Source organism: Myotis myotis, unplaced genomic scaffold, assembly GCF_014108235.1.
Source record: "Myotis myotis isolate mMyoMyo1 unplaced genomic scaffold, mMyoMyo1.p scaffold_m19_p_56, whole genome shotgun sequence".
Classification (NCBI taxonomy): Eukaryota; Metazoa; Chordata; class Mammalia; order Chiroptera; family Vespertilionidae; genus Myotis; species Myotis myotis.
Window position 1 is genome coordinate 274607 of NW_023416364.1, and position 18632 is coordinate 293238.

At 47.5% G+C, this 18632-nt stretch overlaps 1 protein-coding gene across 1 annotated transcript; it reads left to right on the forward strand.

Annotated features, from left to right (window-relative positions):
- Positions 1–7171: 7171 nt before the first annotated feature.
- On the forward strand, positions 7172–16971 carry LOC118657480 (binder of sperm protein homolog 1-like). Its single transcript, XM_036311526.1, is given in 5 exon segments — positions 7172–7238; positions 8440–8460; positions 15156–15185; positions 15990–16121; positions 16808–16971. Coding segments are annotated over 5 exon segments (414 nt in total).
- Positions 16972–18632: the final 1661 nt, after the last annotated feature.

The window sequence follows — 18632 nt, forward strand, 5'->3', positions numbered from 1 at the left end:
AAGTGGTGGGGCTGGTAACTGAACCCTGACAATCTAATTCTGGACACTGAGCTCTTGGCCACTGTTTGATGCTGCCTCTAGGCTTGGCGTGGGACCTACTGTGTGCTAAGCACATTATGAATGTCAGACCAATGTTATCATTGTTCAGAACAGACACATCCAGCCATAAACTAACTCAGCCATGGGCAAACTACGGCCCGCGGGCCGGATCCGGCCCGTTTGAAATGAATAAAACTAAAAAAAAAAAGACTGTACCCTTTTATGTAATGATGTTTATTTTGAATTTATATTAGTTCACACAAACACTCCATCCATGCTTTTGTTCTGGCCCTCCGGTCCAGTTTAAGAACCCATTGTGGCCCTCGAGTCAAAAAGTTTGCCCACCCCTGAACTAATCTCTAAAATTCTGTGGCAGAATCATCTTTTTTTTTTTTTTTTTAAAAAAAAACAATATTTTATTGATTTTTCACAGAGAGGAAGAAAAAGGGATAGAGAGCCAGAAACATCGATGAGAGACAAACATCGACCATCTGTACCTGCACAACCCCACTGGAAATGTGCCCACAACCAAGGTACATGCCCCTGACCGGAATCGAACCCGGGACCCCCCAGTCCACAGGCCGACGCTCTATCCACTGAGCCAAACCGGTCAGGGCCAGAATCGCCTTTTCAACTGCCTCCTGGACATGTCCCTCTGGATCAAGCACCTCAAAGTCCAACATCTGGCATTTGATGGATAGCTCCAAATATCTTATCCTCCCCCTTTACTTCATTTATTTTTTAAAAATATATTTTTATTGCTTTCAGGCAGGAAGGGAGAGGGAGATGCTCCAACCAACTGAGCCACACCAGAGAGATAGAAACATCAATGATGAGAGAGAATCATTGACCGGCTGCCTCCTGCACGAACCACACTGGGGATCGAGCTTGCAACCCGGGCATGTGCCCTGACTGGGAATCAAACCTGGTTCAAAGGTCAAAACTCAACCACTGAGCCACACTGGTTGGCACCCCACCCCCAGGACTTAATTTCGTTGCACTATGTTTGCTATTAAGTGTTTGTGTCTCCTCAAAAGTCTTATGTTGACATCCTAACCCCCAAGATGATGGTAGTAGGAAGTAGAGCCTTTGGGAGATGATTAGGTTATGAGGGTGGGGCCCTCCTGCATGGGATTAGTGCCCTTAGAAAAGAGACTGGAGAGCTCCCTCGTCGATTGTGAGGATGGTAAGGAGACAGTGACTTCTCGCCAGACAAATCTTCGGGGCCATGATCTTGGACCTCCCAGCCTCAGAACCAGGAGAAATAAATGTTTGCTGTTTATAAGCCATCTGGTCTACCATATTTCTGCTATAGCAGCCGGAAAAGGCCAAGACAATGCTTTCCCTAATCTCTCAAGCTATCACCCCAAAAGTAAGGCTCTCCTCTCCTTCTCCCCTCCCTGTGCCCTATCAGTCACCAAATCCAACTGCTTCTACTTTCTGAGCAGTTCTGGCATCCATTCCTCCCTCCCTGCCTCTGCTGCTACTGACCAACGCCAGGCCTTTACCATCTCTCCCTAAGCTGTTGTCACGTTCCCCGCCTGATCCTCTGGCTCCAGTCTCTGCCCTGTCCGCTCCTGGAAGCAGAGAAATAGGAGGTAGATGTGGGGGGAGCTGGGGTGTGTGGAGGCGGCGGGGGGCTCATCTGGGCAGAGATTGGCATGGGAAAGAGCTAGTTGTGTTCAAGGAACAAGTCGAACTGCTGTGTCTGGGGCCGGGAGCAGAGAGGCTAGAGAGGTGCCGGGTGAGGTGGATGGGGCCGCACCCTGCAGAGCCTTCTTTATATTCTCAACCACGGGAAGCTGGAAACCACGGGAGGGATACAGTGGGGGGAGGCGGCATCTTTCATTCAAATCTCCCCATCAGGTTTACAACAGAATCCACAGTCCACACCATGGCCCTCATGTTCCCTTCCCGGGATCTGCCCCAGCTACGCTAACCTTTCCACTGTTCCCTGCACCAGCTGAGCTGGCTGAGCCTCAGGGCCTTTGCACCTGCGCTTCTCTCCTCCCTGCAATGCATCCCTCCCCTCCGCCCCCGACCATCCGTGCCATCTGCATGGCTCCCTTCTTTGAGCTGTAAAGGATTTTGTGCAAACGCGAGGAGTTGATATGGACTGACGTTCTGGGACGGTAATGAGTCCGCTTGGATCACGATGTGGATATTAACAGGAAATATTCTGCAGGCAGTTCAAGACAGTGGCTGAAGCGTAAAGGGAGCCTTAATAGCCCCACACCCACGTCCGGAACATTCCCCTTAGGGCTGAGGATGTTCAAACGCTCCGAGGACCCTCTGTCCCAGGCCGTGGGGCCGTCGGGGCTGGCATCCGGCCACTGGCACCCGTTTGCCGGGTGCTCAGAGAAAGGGGTGCTTGCGGCTCTGGAGTCAAAGCACAGTCAGACCGGGGTGCGTCTCCCGATCATCAAATGTGGGAGCATAGAGCCCACCTCAAGGCCTTATTCTAAGCCAGCGGTTCTCAACCTTCCTAATGCCGCGGCCCTTTAATGCAGTTCCTCAGGTTGTGGTGACCCCCGATTTCATTGTTACAAATTGAACATAATTAAAGCATAGTGATTCATCACAAAAACAATATATGATTATATATGTATTTTCCGATGGTCTTAGGCGACCCCTGTGAAAGAGTTGTTTGACCCACAGGTTGAGAACCGCTGTTCAGTGCAGTCGATGCTGAAAAGTCCTGTGCAGACGGCAGAGGGCGTGTAAGGGGGACGTTCAGGGCTGCTGATGGACAGGAGAGAGGCACGGTGTGCCCCTTGCTCACGCCCTTGGCCTCCCAGTTTCATGCTTCCATGCCTGCCTCACCAACAATTTCAGAGCTGCGCCTCAGTGGGCTCATTAACATCAGCCTCGGGGCGGCCCTTGAAGGCCCCCTCAGCTCTCTGACCTCCGGTGTCCAATGTCCTCATCGGTTACGTGGACATAACAATCCGACTATGGAAGCCACTCTGCGGGGGGCAGGCGCCCGTGGGCGTAAGGTCACTGGAGAGAGTGTGTCTCCGAAATACTGAGTCCTGCCCGGCTGGCGTGGCTCAGGGGTTGAGCGTCGACCTATGAACCAGGAGGTCACGGTTTGATTCCCAGTCAGGGCACATGCCTGGGTTGCAGGCTCGATCCCCAGTGTGGGGCGTGTGGGAGGCAGCCCATCAATGATTCTCTCCCATCCTTGAAGCTTCTAGATCTCTCTCCCGCCCCCTTCCTCTCTGAATCAATAATAAAAATATATTTTAGCCCTAACCGGTTTGGCTCAGTGGGTAGAGCGTCGGCCTGGGGACTGAAGGGTCCCAGGTTCAATTCAGGTCAAGGGCATGTACCTTAGCTGCGGGCACATCCCCAATAGGGGGTGTACAGGAGGCAGCTGATTCTCTCTCATTGATGTTTCTAACTCTTTATCCCTTCCTCTCTGTAAAAAATCAATAAAATATATTTAGAAAATGTATTTTTTAAAAATGACAACAGCCAACACAACAGCAGCGGATCAGGGTAAATGAGTCAGAATACCTATTTATTTGGTCAGGTCAGCAAAAAAAATAATATTTTTTTTGGTGTGCCGCAGAATTTTAGTAACAGTTTCTGTGCCGTGAGATAAGAAAGGCTGCTGCCTCAGAGGGTGGGTCTAAAGACTCAGAACCACGAAGATGCTCACAGGCAACGTGTCCAGTCTCGTTCCCTTTTCTTCCATCTCTTTCCCCAAACTTAGGACGCAGGCAGACTCCCTTAGCAGCGAAAGGACCCAGTCTGCCCCCTGGCCGCCTTCCCACCTTCTCGGTGCTTCCTTCCCAGAGCTCGGAAGGCCACTGTCCCCCATGACGGCCGCCAGCCTTGGGGCTCTCCGGGCCCTAAGACCTGAGCTCTAGCTGCCATTTGCGTAAAACAGGTGTAAGACACGCATTGGAGTGTGAAAAAAGAAGGGAAACATCTCCATCATTTTTTGTCTCGATTGCATGTTGAAACGGTCCGATGTGGGATACCATGATTCACCAACACATGCCATTGAAATAAATGGCACCTGCCCAGCCGGGTGTGGCTCAGCGGTTGAGCGGCGACCCAGGAACCAAGGGGTCGCTGGTGCCATTCCCGGTCAAGGGCATAGGCCCTGGTTATGGCCTTGGTCCCCAGTGGGGGGCTTGCAGGAGGCAGCTGATCAGTGATTCTCTCTCATCATGGATGTTTCTCTCTCTCTCCTTCTTCCTTCCTCTCTGAAATCAATAAAAATATATTTAAAAAGAAAGATAACAATGTATCATTAGTTTTAAAAAATAAAATAAATAAATGCCCCCTGTTCCGATGACTTTCTAAAAAGGAGGTGGCTCCTAGAAACCGCCCCGTGAGCCAGGTGGCTCCCGTGACATTTCCCCAGTGGACAGGCTGCCCCAGACCCCCCTTCCTTGCTGTGGGGGCGCAGGCCTGGCTTCTCACCCACCCCCAGGTTTCTCATTGAGTTGTACCTGTGAGAGCGTCCTTCTTGGCCCGCGTTCGGGTCCTGCTCCCACGGCCTCTGGGCTGTCTGGGGGCTGGCCCTCCCGCGCGGCCCCAGCCTATCTGTAGGATGAGCTATAGCCCCGGGGGGACGTTTTGAGTGACTGGTCACAAGGGGGCCCTTCTGGACGGGGTGGCCCCGAGGTGAACGAGGCCCCGACCTGCGCGCATCCATATTCATCAGCCCATAAAGTTCAATCATGGGTGCATTAATGCGCTTTACGGGGGCTGGAGCCTCGGGCAAGAATAGTAATGAGCAGAGGGGAAAGGGCTCCTCCATCGACAGTCACGAGGACGAGGATGGGGAGCAGCTGAATAATGAGAGACAAGTGCCCCAGGAACCAGGACCGGCCCTCAGACACACGGCGTCTGCTTTCGCCTGGTGTTGGAACTCTTCCGCCATCGGAAAGCTCCTTAGCCGCCCACAGGCCCTCCCTTTGGCATCAGAGGGTGGGTGCGTGGAGTCTTACCCAGGGGCACCGTGGGTCCCAAGCAGGGCTCCTCGGTTTGCAGATGGGGGAACTGAGGCACAGATGTGTTGAGGACTTGCCAAAAGCCATACAACCAATGGGTGGGGATGGTGGGTCTGAAGCAGTGTAGTTGGGGGTCTCATTTTATTTTTATTTACTATTTTTTTAAAATATATTTTTTATTGATTTTAGAGAGGAAGGGAGAGGGAGGGACAGATAGAAACATCAATGATGAGAGAGGATCATGGATGGGCTGCCCCCTGCAAACTCCACACCAGGCATGCCCCCTGAATGGGAATCGAACTGTGACCTCCTGGTTCACAGGTCAAAGCTCAACTACTGAGCCACACCGGCTGGGCAATGTCTCTCTTACATGTTTCTTCCCCCCACTCACCCCCAGATTAACCCTCCCACCCTTCGTCACTCCCCGATTTCAGAAAGAGGAAGGGAGAGGGAGAGAGAGATGGAAGCATTAATGATGAAAATCATTGATCGGCTGCCTCCTGCATGCCCCCTACTGGAGAATCGAGTCCAAAACCTGGGCATGTGCCTGATCAGGAATCCAACTCTGACCTCCTGGTTGATGCTCAACCACTGAGCCACCCTGGCCGTGACCTGGACTTTTGGTCAGACAGTCCAATTGCCTCTCTCAGTATCTGTCCTGGAATCCCCAAATGCTTGGACCAATATTCTTTGAGATCATCGAGGCTGTTTTCATTTTTAATATGCAAAACCTCAGCAGTGCTAAAAGGTCATGTTTTAAATTCATTTCATTATGTTAACATTCACCTTTATTTTATATATATATATTTAATATATTTTTATTGATTTCAGAGAGGAAGGGAGAGGGAGAGAGAGATAGAAACATCCATGATGAGAGAGAATCATTGATCAGCTGCCTCCTGCACACCCCCCAATGGGGATCAAGCCTGCAACCCAGGCATGTGCCCTTGACCGGAGTCAAACTCGCAGGCCGGTGCTCCATCCACTGAGCCAAACCAGCCAGAGCAACATTCACCTTTAAATATGAGTCTGCATTGTAGACCCACCAGCAAGGGCATCTCATATACTTTAGATGTAGAAATGATGTCAGTAGCCTTGGCCAGTGTGGCTCAGTGGTTCGGGCATCATCCCGTCCATCAGAAGGTCGCTGCCGCCGGTTCGACTCCCGGTTGGTACATGGGCCCTAGTTGTGGGTTCCATCCCCAGTTGGGCTCCGTATGGGAGGCAACCAATCGATGTTTCTCTCTCCTTCTCCCTCTCTTCCTCTCTCTCTAAACTCAATAAAAAGCTTTTTTTTTTTTTTTTTTTAAAGAATACAAGGCAGTGTGTTTCAGAATTTGCAATTAGTCTCAGAGTTGGGAAATGTCGGTGACTGTACATCTTGCGTTACTCACTCCTGAGAACTGCAAGGCCCCGCGGCCCTTTAGGCGAGTCGCCAAGCGTGGCCGGGGCACAGGGTTCTTGCACGGAGGCTCCGTGGGACAAACACGAAGAAGCAGCAAACCCGCTGCTCCTGCAGCCTCCGTGAGCCTCCCCGAGCCTCGCCAGGGACTTCCGCCCTGGCCCGCGGACACCCGGCTCGCAGACACCCACTGGGTCTAGGGCACAGATTTGCCTGTGGCTGCTGTGATTCTTGAAGACCGTTGTCCTGGCAACAACCTGAAATTCTTCATCAGGAATTTCAAATCCTCGTCTATATTCATTTATTTTCTTTGTATTGAATGTATTGCGGTGACACTCTTGTCTATATTTAGTGCCAATTAAGTATTTTTTTCCTTCTGTGTTTCTTCCTATGCAGAGTAGGCTGTCTGGCTTTGGGGCAGAGAGAGGGAGGGAGGAAAGGTGAAAAAGGAGAAGAAAGAGGAGGAAGAAGGAGGGAGGAGGGGGGGGGGAGAAGAGGTGGGGGGGGAGAAGGGGAGAGAGCAGAGACAGACAGAGGGCCGGAGGGAGAGAGAGGATGAGGAGGAGATGGAGCAGGAGGAGGAGGAGGAGGAGGAGAAGGAAGGAGATGAGAAGTAGGAAGGGGACGAGAGAAGGAGGAGCTGCTACAATGGAGCCAGGGAGACGGGGAGGAGGAGGAAGGGGGGAGGAAGGGGAGGCCTGGCTGTGGTTATAAACCTTGAGGGTGAACTGGGCGCCCCAGTCCGGGCCAGAGGAGGAGCATGGGACGGCGTGCGGGGCTCCTGCTGGCGTGGGCCTGGGGGCTCCTCAGCACCGTCAGCGCCGAAGGTGAGGAGTTTGGGACGGTGTGTGGGGCTGGGCACAGGTGCCTGGGCCACCGAGTCCGGGCCCCGGGAGGGCGAGGCTCACCCTTAGGTCTTGGGCTCTGAGAAGGAGAAAGACGCTCTCTACTTTGTCCAGTTAGCACACATGGTCCACTGCTGGGCTTGAAAACAAAAGAAAAGAAAAGGAAAGGAAAGAAAAGAGAAGAAAAGAAAAGAAAAGAAAAGAAAAGAAAAGAAAACATAAAAAGGGACTCCAGTAATACACACGAAAGACAGGGAATGTCAGCTGGAAAATTCTACTGACATAAGCGGTGCCTCCCTCCATCCCAGTCTGTGTTAAATGCCTCCTGTAGGGGTTTGCAAGGAAACGAAGGTTTGGGACGCCTGTCTCATTCCTTTACCAACCATGTCACCTTCAACAACGATAAGGTGACAACAGAGGAAGAGATTTCGTGGCGGATGCATTTCCCAGGAATGTGGTGAGGGTTACCCAGAGCTGCCAAAGCCGTTATTTTTTATGGGATGGCCAGGGACCAGGATCTTGCATGAGCGACTTTATTATATTTTTAAATATATTTTTATTGATTTCAGAGAGGAAGGGACAGGGAGAGAGAGAGAAACATCAATGATGAGAGAGAATCACTGATGGGCTGCCTCCTGCATGCCCCCTACTGGGGATTGAGCCGGAAACCAGCATGTGCCCTTGACTGGAATCGAACCTGGGACCCTTTCGTCCGCTCTATCCACTGAACCAAACTGGCTAGGGCGCATGCACGACTGTAAATATTTCCAGGCCATCTTCGCAGAAAAAGAAATCAAACACGGGGGTTGATAAAGGTCTAAAAACCCCCCAAAACAACCAGAAAAAACGAAAAGATGTTCTTCAGCGAGCTGTGATCACTGCTTGCTTATCAGTTGGAAGTTTTATTTCACGCCAATTGAAAAAGAGCAGTTTTTGACCTAGACAATCATCTCTTTATGGGATCTCACTTCTGTATGTGCATTTAAAACACCCATGGAAGGGAAAGAACTGGCGAAGATGGCCCTAAATCGCTTCCATGTGAGTGTCTGGCCTCCTGAAACATCATGTCATGTTTTCCCGCATATTTTCTCCGTGTGAAGAGTCTTAGTGCCCTGGCCGGTGGCTCAGCTGCAGGAGGCATCGTCCCACCCACCGAGAGGTTGCAGGTTCCACTCCGGGTCAGGGTACACACCTAGGACTCCGTGTATACGGGAGGCAACTGATCTCTCTCTCTCTCTTTCTCTCTCTCTCAATTTATCTTTATTGTTGAAAGAATTACGATGTCCCCTTTTCCCTCATTCACTCCCTCCCCACCACCCCGCCCTCCCCTCACAGCCTTCACCACACTATTGTCTGTGACCGCGGCTTATGCATACACGCATACGAGTCCTTTGGTTTATCTCTTCCCACCCACCCACCCTCCCTCCCTCACCCCTGCCTTCCCTCTGAGATTCTGAATTCTATTCTTTGCTTCTATGTCTCTGGACCTGTTTTGTTCATCCGTTTATTTTGTTCATTGGATTCCACAGAGCAGTGAGATCAGGTGATACAGCAGCCAGACCCACTCAGCAACATCACGGAGCTCAGTTGCGTCTTCGGGATGTTAGCTCTCCGGTCTGTGCGACGGCGGAGAGAATGCTTGTCTCCCAACGTTCTGATGCGTTCGGCGTGGCGCCCGGGCCTGGGAAGATGCTCAGTGCCTTTGCCTCCCCTCCGTACCCCAGTGGTCTCATCTCCATTTCTCTTTCCTCGAGGAAGGGATTTCCATTTAGGCAGCGACCGCTCCAAAGGCATGAATCCCTAAGAGGAGAATTCAGGAGGGAGTGAGAAGGGTGACAGACATGGGAGAAATATGTTGTATTCCATATCAGAAACACCACCAAGCCCTCCCCGAAGTCTAGCCTGAATCTCGCTGATGACAGACAGTGGTGATGAAGAAATGGCGACGGTGATGAAGATGGTGATGCTGCTGCTGACAGTTCAATGGTTATGACATTGGTGGTAGCAATAGCAGGTCTCTGTTGCTAAGTGCTTTCTTTGTTCCCGACGATATTCTACGGAGTCTATATGCATAAAACATCTGTTCCTCACAATAACCCACCAGGCAGGTGACAGCACGGCCCTAGTTTTGTAGCAGAGAATCCGAGGCACAGGGGGGCTGAGTCATTTTCCTAAAGCCACTCAGCTTGCGGGTGACAACTGGGATTTGCACTAAAGATTCTGAGAAAGCCTATTTCCTTTCTTTTTCTTTATTTTTATAATGCTCACCTGAGGATATGTTTTCATTGATTTTAAAGAGAGAAAAGTGACAGGGAGAGAGAGAGAAACATCAATTGGTTACCGTCCAATGTGTCCCACCGGGGGATGGAACCCACAACCTGGGCATGTGCCCTGACCTGGAGTCACACCATGACCTCCTGGTTCATAGGTCGACGCTCAACCACTGAGCCACGCCAGCTGGACAGAGAGCATATTTCTTTCTTTTTCTTTTCTTTTTAAAAAATTTACATTTTTTCTTTCTTTATTGTTTAAAGTATTACAAATAGTAGTACATATGTCTCCTTTTTTCCCCCAATTGACATTCCCCAACCCCCGGCACATGCCCTCACCTCCCTCCCAGTGTCTTGCATCCACTGGTTATGCTTATAGGCATGCACACAAGTACTTCGGCTGATATCTTACCACCCCCCGCCCCACTCAACCCTCCCCTTCTTTAGCCACATCTCCGCACTGTCCATGTGTATTTGTGTCCTCCTACTGGCATCTTTCACCTGTAAGGGACTCTCTCCCTCTTGCTGCCGCATTTCCTGCTCCTAGAGAAAGAAGTTTCATCTTTTGTACAGGTTGCCTGTTTAACACCTACAGGCATTGAGATGCAGCCTGCGTCCTGGTCTTAGAGAAGCAGTTGAAGTTCTGCAAACAATGGCCAATGCCTTAGTACTTTCTGTGAGATTTCCTGTAACTTCAATATTTGCCAGACATGAAAGGCCCCTAAGCTTGAATTCTGCAGCAATTTTTAGTGGCTATAAGTGCTCTATGGTTTGTGAAAATGTATGGCCAACCTGAGTGAGTTATCGGATAGGGGAGGAAATAATAACGATTTCTGTAAGAAGGGAACCCCTTATCCTTGCAACAAAATTGTCCCCATCTGCTAAGTGCTTTCTATGCTCCGTTGTGCCGCAGAGCCCTGAGGCACCTGTTCATCCACAGTATTGAAAATTTATTTTATTTTTTTGAGAGAGGAAGGGAGAGGGAGAGAGAGAAACAGGGATGTGAGAGAGAAACATCGATCAGCTGCCTCCTGCTGGTCCCCTGCTGGGGATCGAGTCCACAACCCGGGCATGTGCCCTGACCGGGAATCGGACGGGTGGCCTCTGGGTGCACAGGACGATGCCCAATCAACTGAGGCAAATATGTGTTCATCTCATCCTCACACCGAACCGATTGAGTTGAATGCAAAGGTTCTTTTTTAGCAGATGCTAAAACTAATTTGATCTCATTGTATAAGCCAAGGATACTTCCATAAAACGTTCTTCAACTTGTACCTTTCAGAGAGGACCAAAAAGAAATAAGAACAGAAAAGAAGGGTGAAATGATAGAACACATTTTTCCTCCTATGATGTGGTTTATTCTGTAGGAAAGTGTGGGAAAAGTTAATGGCTGTTGCCTGCTGAATTTTTTGTTTTAAAAATAATTTTAATTTTTCCTGTTCAATAACAATATTTGGAAACTATAGTTAAGGCAAAGGGGAAAATTAGGAATCTAATTTCTAATCACGCTATTAAAAATGAGCACTATTGAAATTTGGATGCATCGCCTTTAAAATATTATGATTACTAGGATATAATTTGGTAAAATTTATTTTATTTCCAAGGCTAAATCTAGTGAAATAAATATTTGTTTAAAATTGTGTCTTTCAGATTATGGTGTGGCAACTACAGGTGAGTGGCTCAAAACTCTTTTATTACAGTTTCTTTATTTATTTTGCAATAAAATGTGAAGTTGTTGAACATTATATTTTTTTCCTGTACGAAATCATATTTTTCATGAAAAACTGCTACTTTATGTCCTTGAACTTAAAAAAAGTACATTTTACGTTAAAAATCATTAAGGAAAAGGAAGAGAGCAATCAATTTTACTGTTAATATTTAAACATGATCAAATATTTCATTAAAAAATGAGCACTATTGAAATTTGGATGCATCACCTTTAAAATATTATGAGTACTCAGATATAATTTGGTAAAATTTATTTTATTTCCAAGGCTAAATCTAGTGAAATAAATATTTCTTTAAAATTGTGTCTTTCAGTTGATGATATGCCAATTGCTGGTGAGTAGCTCAAAACTTTTATTACAGTTTCTTTTTTTAATTTATTTTTTTCATATTTATTGTTCAGATTATTACATTTGTTCCTCTTTTTCCCCCCCATTGCTCCCCTCCACCCAGTTCCCACCCCACCCTCTGCCCTTATCCCCCCCCACTGTCCTCATCCATAGGTGTACGATTTTTGTCCAGTCTCTTCCCACACCCCCACACCCCTTTTCCTCCCCCAATAATTGTCAGTCCACTCCCTTTCTATGCCCCTGATTCTATTATATTCACCAGTTTACTCTGTTCATCAGATTTTTTATTCCCTTGATTTTCAGATTCACTTCTTGATAGATATGTATTTGTTGTTCATAATTTGTATCTTTACCTTTTTCTTCTTCCTCTTCTTAAAGAATACCTTTCAGCATTTCATATAATACTGGTTTGGTGGTGATGAACTCCTTTAGCTTTTTCTTATCCGTGAAGCTCTTTATCTGACCTTCAGTTCTGAATGATAGCTTTGCTGGGTAAAGTAATCTTGGTTGTAGGTTCTTGCTATTCATCACTTTGAATATTTCTTGCCACTCCCTTCTGGCCTGCAAAGTTTCTGTTGAGAAATCAGCTGGTATTCCCTTGTAGGTAATTGACTGTCTTTCTCTTGCTACTTTTAAGATTCTCTTTGTCTTTTGCTCTTGGCATTTTAATTATGATGTGTCTTGGTGTGGTCCTCTTTGGATTCCTTTTGTTTGGGGTTCTCTGCGCTTCCTGGACTTGTAAGTCTATTATTTCACCAGGTAGGGGACGTTTTCTGTCATGATTTCTTCAAATAAGTTTTCAATATCTTGCTCTCTCTCTTCTTCTGGCACCCCTATAATTCGGATGTTGGTATGCTTGAAGTTGTCCCAGAGGCTCCTTACACTATCTTGATCTTTTTGGATTCTTTTTTCTTTTTGCTTTTCTGGTTGGGTGTTTTTTGCTTCTTCGTATTTCAAATCTTTGACTTGATTCTTGGGATCCTCTTGTCTGCTGTTGGATCTCTGTATATTATTCTTTATTTCAGTTGGTGTATGCTTAATTTTTAGTTGGTCCTTTTTCATATCCTTGAGGGTCTCACTAAATTTATCAGCGGTTTCTAGAAAATTCTTGAAAAACCTTATAATTGTGGTTTTGAACTCTATATCCAGCAGTTTGCTTTCCTCCATTTCTGTCATTTGTGATCTGTTTCTTTGTTTCCGCATTTTGTCTGCTTCCCTGTGTTGATAGAGTGGCTTTGTGTGCTAGGTGTCCTATAGGGCCCAGTGGCTCAGCCTCCCCAATTACCTGAGGTAGACAATCTTGGTGCACCCCTTTGTGGGCTGTGTGCACAGTCTTTTGTAGTTAAGCCTTGGTTGTTGTTGGTATCAATTGACCTCCAGGCCAATTGTCTGTGAGAATCAGCTGTGTGTACAGTCGGAGAACTTCTGTGCTGAAGACTCCCTTATGAGGCAAGACTTGCTTCAGTGGAGCTTTGATGCTCACTGAGTCTGACCCTGAGTATGTCCCTTATGGATCTGAGGAGCTGTAATCTGGATGGTCCCAATCTGACCACTGGGTACACGGGCTCTTGGATCTAAGGAGGTGCTAATTTAGCCTCTGCCTGAGGCTACTCAGCAGGAGGTACACAGAGATCTGCAGATTCCTCTTCCTTATTTGGGGTTTGGAGGTGCCCAGATGAGGCCCAGCTGTGAAGCAATGCAAGCTTCTGTGGGGCCTTGGACCTTCTTTTGGATGTTCTGGGTCTCTCTGACCCAGCTGCAGTTTGTTAGGTAATTTTAGATCTCAAATGGCCAACCCATTCATATGCAAAAGCCTCTGTTAGCAGCTTGGGTGGGGCGGGGCTCAGGGAATCAACAGGTCAGAGCAAACAGCTATGGCTGATCCTCAGCCCAACCCTAAGGGGCCCGGGGTCTCAGTGAATCATCTCAGTGTCCTGCGGTTATTGCTGCAAGCACCTGAGAGAAAGCCGCCCTTGAGTTCTGCCTGCTGCCAGACAGTCCAGTTTCTCCCATATGAGTCTGGGTCCCCAAGAGACTCTCCTGGAACTGGAGTTCAGAGCAGTCTGGAGGTTGAGACTCCCTCCTGATTGGAAAAGACACCAGCATCCTCCGTTGCCAGCCCTTTCCTCAGGCGCCCGCCTCTGTACCTCTGCACTTTACTTCCGCACCTCCCCTGAGTCTCAGTGTGCTTTTCTCTTTCCTTCTAGTTGTAGAATTTCCACTCAGCCAGCCTTCCTGTGGTTCTGGATGATGTCTGTTTTGTCTTTTCGTTGTATTTTTGAAGTGGTTGTGCGAGGCAGCCATTTCAGGTGTTTACCTATGCCACCATCTTGGTTTCTCAACCTACAGTTTCTTTTTATATTTCGCAATAAAATGTGAAGTTGTTGAACATTATATATTTTTTTCCTGTAAGAAATCATATTTTTCATGAAAAACTGCTACTTTATGTCCTTGAACATAAGAAAGTACATTCTATGTTAAAAATCATTAAGGAAAAGGAAAAGAACAATCAATTTTACTGTTAATATTTTCACACGATCAAATATTTCATTATATACAACCTAATAATGTGACTTTCATTTTGCAGAACTAGTTTTATAGAACATAACGAAATAGGAGATGCCTTACGTCACCTACAGATGAAGTCCAAAATTTTCCATTCCTATGCTATATCTCCTGTTTGCCTGTACGACATTATAAAGCCATATTTTACTTTAAAATTCCCGTAGTGATGAACATTTTTGAATTGATTTCTATTTGTTGTGCTATTATTCGCCATGCTAAAATGAACATTCTTTTTTTTTTTTTTAAATATATTTTATTGATTTTTTACAGAGAGGAAGGGAGAGAGATAGAGAGTTAGAAACATCGATGAGAGAGAAACATCGATCAGCTGCCTCCTGAACATCCCCCACTGGGGATATGCCCGCAACCCAGGTACATGCCCTTGACCGGAATCGAACCCAGGACCCTTCAGTCCGCAGGCCAACGCTCTATCCACTGAGCCAAACCGGTTTCGGCTAAAATGAACATTCTGAACCTGAATGTCATTCCAAGCAAAACCAGGGAAGTACAGAGGTCAGGGGTGTCTACTTTGACCAGTGCTCCTTAACATTATCGGGGGAGGGGGTGTTCTAACATAGGTGATACTGCAAAAAGGAAATAGCCTGTAAGCCTACAGAAAATTATGGGCAGCATTATTTTATGATGGTAAACTTAAAAGTGCCTAGGAACACTGGGAAAGATGACGAGTTTTAACAGAAGACGCTGGCTATGTGGCTGGATATAAGACAAACATACACAGTCAATCGTTTTTCTCCTTGCTGGTAAGAACTTACTACACGTTGATGAAAAAGGAAGCACTCTACTTTACATCAATGGTGAAAACCGCCGTGGAGTGAAATCGGCAAGCAATGTGCAGGACTTAGGGGAAGTCAGTGATAACACCATCCTGAAGAACATGAAGCGATTCTAAAACACAGACTCTCACGCCGTGTTCTTGGTTGGAAGACATAAGAGCGAAATAAACATCAGCTTCACATTTTATTTTTCAGAAACGATGCCATACTTTCCAGAAATGAAAGGTAGGTTGACCATAAAACGTTTACTATGGCCCTGGCTGCTGTGGGTCAGTGGTTAGAGTGCTGGCCTGCCCACTGAAGGGTCGCTGGTTCCAGATGTTTCTTCTTCTCTCCCCCCTTTTCACTCTCTCTAAATATATATATTTATTATATATTTATTATATAGGTGAGCCTGGCTTCTGGCTGAGTGGTGCTCCCCCTGTGGGAGCACACTGACCACCAGGGGGCAGCTCCTGTGTTGAGCATCTGTCCCCTGGTGGTCAGTGCAAGTCATAGCGACTGGCCGACCGGTCGTTCCGGTCATTCTGGTCATTCGGTCGTAACGGTTGCTTAGGCTTTTATATATACAGAGAGAGATGGGTAGATTCAGACATCCATATGGACCTGGAAAAAGTGTGGAAAGATACAAGCCTACATTCTGTGTGTCTGTGTGCATGTGTGTGTGCACATGGGTGTGTGTGAAGACGGAAGAGGGTGAAGAAAAGAGGCAGAAGGGAAATCGTTTAATAGATAAATGGCCACATGTATGTTTCTAAGCTTAGGGTCGGTTTCTGGAACTGGGGCCGGATGCTAAGCAAAATGTCAAGGCCGTTCATGCGATGGGAATAGTGGGACAGGGGAGTGTGTCTAAAGCTAACCCTTTGTGGGGAGTGAGGCCCAGCAGCCCTGCTTCTGGGGGTGGATAAGCTCCAGCAGAACGCAGGCGGGGGGCTCCGGGCAGGGCAGAACCACCCTTCTGAGGAGAGGGGCATGGCAGCACCTCAACCCGCCGCCCAGAGATGGAGGCAGTGTGTTCGTTTTCTCTAGATGGCAAGTGTTTCTTTCCGTTCCGCTATAAGGACAACCTGTACTACGACTGTATCAAGTTCAAGGCCAAGCACAAGTGGTGCTCCGTGACGGAGAACTTTGAAGGCTACTGGAAGTACTGCTCTGAGACAGGTGAGTGCCTGCCTCTGACGACCTCAGGGGGCATCTTCAGCCCAGCGCTGAGCGTCTCTGAGATCCTCATACGGTTCTGCACATGGGACACACAGTCCTAGCAGCCACTTGGCTCAGTGGTGGGAGCGCTGACCTGAGGACTGAAGGGTTGCGGGTTCGACTCCAGTGAAAGGCGTGTACTTGCGTTGTAGGTTCGATGCCCAGCCCTGATTGGGGACACCTGGGGGAGGCAACCAACTGATGTGTTGCTCTCACATTGATGTTCCTTTCTCTCTCTCTCTCTCTCTCTCTCTCTCTCTCTCTCTCTTTCCCTTTCCCTGCCACTTTTTCTAAAAACCATTGGGAAAATATCCTTGGGTGAGGATTAGCAAAACAAAAGAAAACAAATGGAATGCACAGGCCATTACATTGTGAAAAATAGGTTGTGTGCAGGTCTCTGATGGTACGGAAACCACGGGCCACCAAAGACAGACGAGTGCTTCAAGCGCATTCAGATACATCTGTGGGCAGCAGAACCCCCACCCGCCACCAATGCTGCTGCCATATGCGCTGGGTGGAATAGAGCAAGAGTGGAAAAGTCCGCGTGCTCTCGTGCTCGTGTGCGTGGGCGTGCGTGTGTGTTAGGATGAAGAGGAGGCACTGGATAGGAAGGTTTCTTATTCCCATGGCTTCTTTCTTCTCCGCAGACTTCGCAAAATGCGTGTTTCCCTTCTGGTTCAGACGCACCATCTACTGGGGATGTACCGACGACTCGGAAGCATTTGGGAAACGATGGTGCTCACTGACCCGGAATTTCAACAAAGAGAAGGTCTGGAAGTATTGCGATGACATGTACTTGCCTCAACACTGAAGGGGTGCACGGACCCTCAGGGGAGCGAACCTACAGCGTTTGCTGGGGAGGGGAGGGGAGGTAGGACGCTCCCTGAGATGCGATTTGAAGGGGATCCGGCTGGTGGAAATGAGAAGAAGTGATGGATGTTACTTCCTGGCCTGGCCAAACATAGGTTTTCCTCCAAAGTCTTCCAGACTCTCTTGATCTTTGTCTATCAGCAAAGAATCCACAGAGCATTCTGAAGTCCTTGGGGATGGTGGTCCCCAAGACAAAAGAAGCCGGATCCCTGCCAACTCGATGCACCCTCATTGGATTTCATAGGAGCAAGAAATAAAATGTTCTTGGGTGAAGCTTCTGATACTTTGGAGTTTGTTACAATAGCTGTTCTTACTACCCTGATAAATGCATACTTTTAAAATACAAATCCAGGGTCTCATGGACTCGAGTGCTTGCCTAGTGGCTCCAAGTTAGGAATCTCTGGAATATAGAATGTGATCATTGAAAAAGAACTTCATGGGCCCGGCTGGCGTGGCTCAGCGGTTGAGCTTCGAGCTATGATCTAGGAGGTCATGGTTTGATTCCTGGTCAGGGCACATGCCGGCTCAATCCCCAGTAGGGGACATGCAGGAGGCAGCTGGTCAATGATTCTCTCTCATCATTGATGTTTCTCTCTCTCTCCCTCTCCCTTCTTCTCTGAAATCAATAAAAATACATTTTTTTAAAAAAGAAAAGGGACTTCATAAAATTAAAGTGCATGAATATGAGTGTTTTTTGAGTTTTAGCCAAGGGACAAGGACGTGCCAGGCAGAAAAGGATTCTAACTGTTGAGAATGTTTCGCCATAACTTGCATGATTATATAGATAATCAAGGTCTCACTATGCTGACCATACAATCTTTGGGTGGTTAATTAATTAAAAATTTGGGGGGGGTGTGGCTAATTTAGATTCCTAGATACATTAAGAGTGTAGCTGCCCTGGCTGGCTTGCTCAGTTGGTTGGAACCTCAATCCGTGCACCAAAAGGTTGCAGGTTTGATTCCCAGCCAGGGCACACACCTAGGTGTCGTTTTGGTCCTGAGTTCAGGCACGTATAGGAGGCAACCAATCAATGTTTCTCTCTCTTTTCCTTCCTTCTCTTCAAAATCAATAAAAAGCATATAAAAAGCATAAGTTGAGGAATCACATTATACTAAGTGAAATAAGCCAGTCGGAGAAAGATAAATATCACATGATCTCACTCATATGTGGGATATAATCATCAACATAATTTGATGAACAAGAATGGATCAGTCTAGGGACAAATGGTAGGGATGGGAGGGGGCGTGGTTAGAGAGCAACCAAAGGACGTGTATGCATGCATATTAGCTTAACCAATGGATACAGACACTGGGGCGGTGGGGGCTTGCCCGGGGTGGGAATGGCTGGGGAAAGGGGGGGCTCAATTGGGGAAAAAAGAGACATATGTAAAACTTTAGACAATAAAAAAAGCATAGCCCCCCACATACTAGAACGGCTACTATGGAAAAAGAGGCAGAGAATAACAAGTGCTGGCAAGGATGTGGAGAAATCAAAACACTAGTGCCCCGTCGGTGAGAATGTAAAATGGTACAGTTGCTGTGGAAAACAGTATGACAGTTTCTCAAAGAAAATTAAAAAATATATATAATTATTGTATGACCC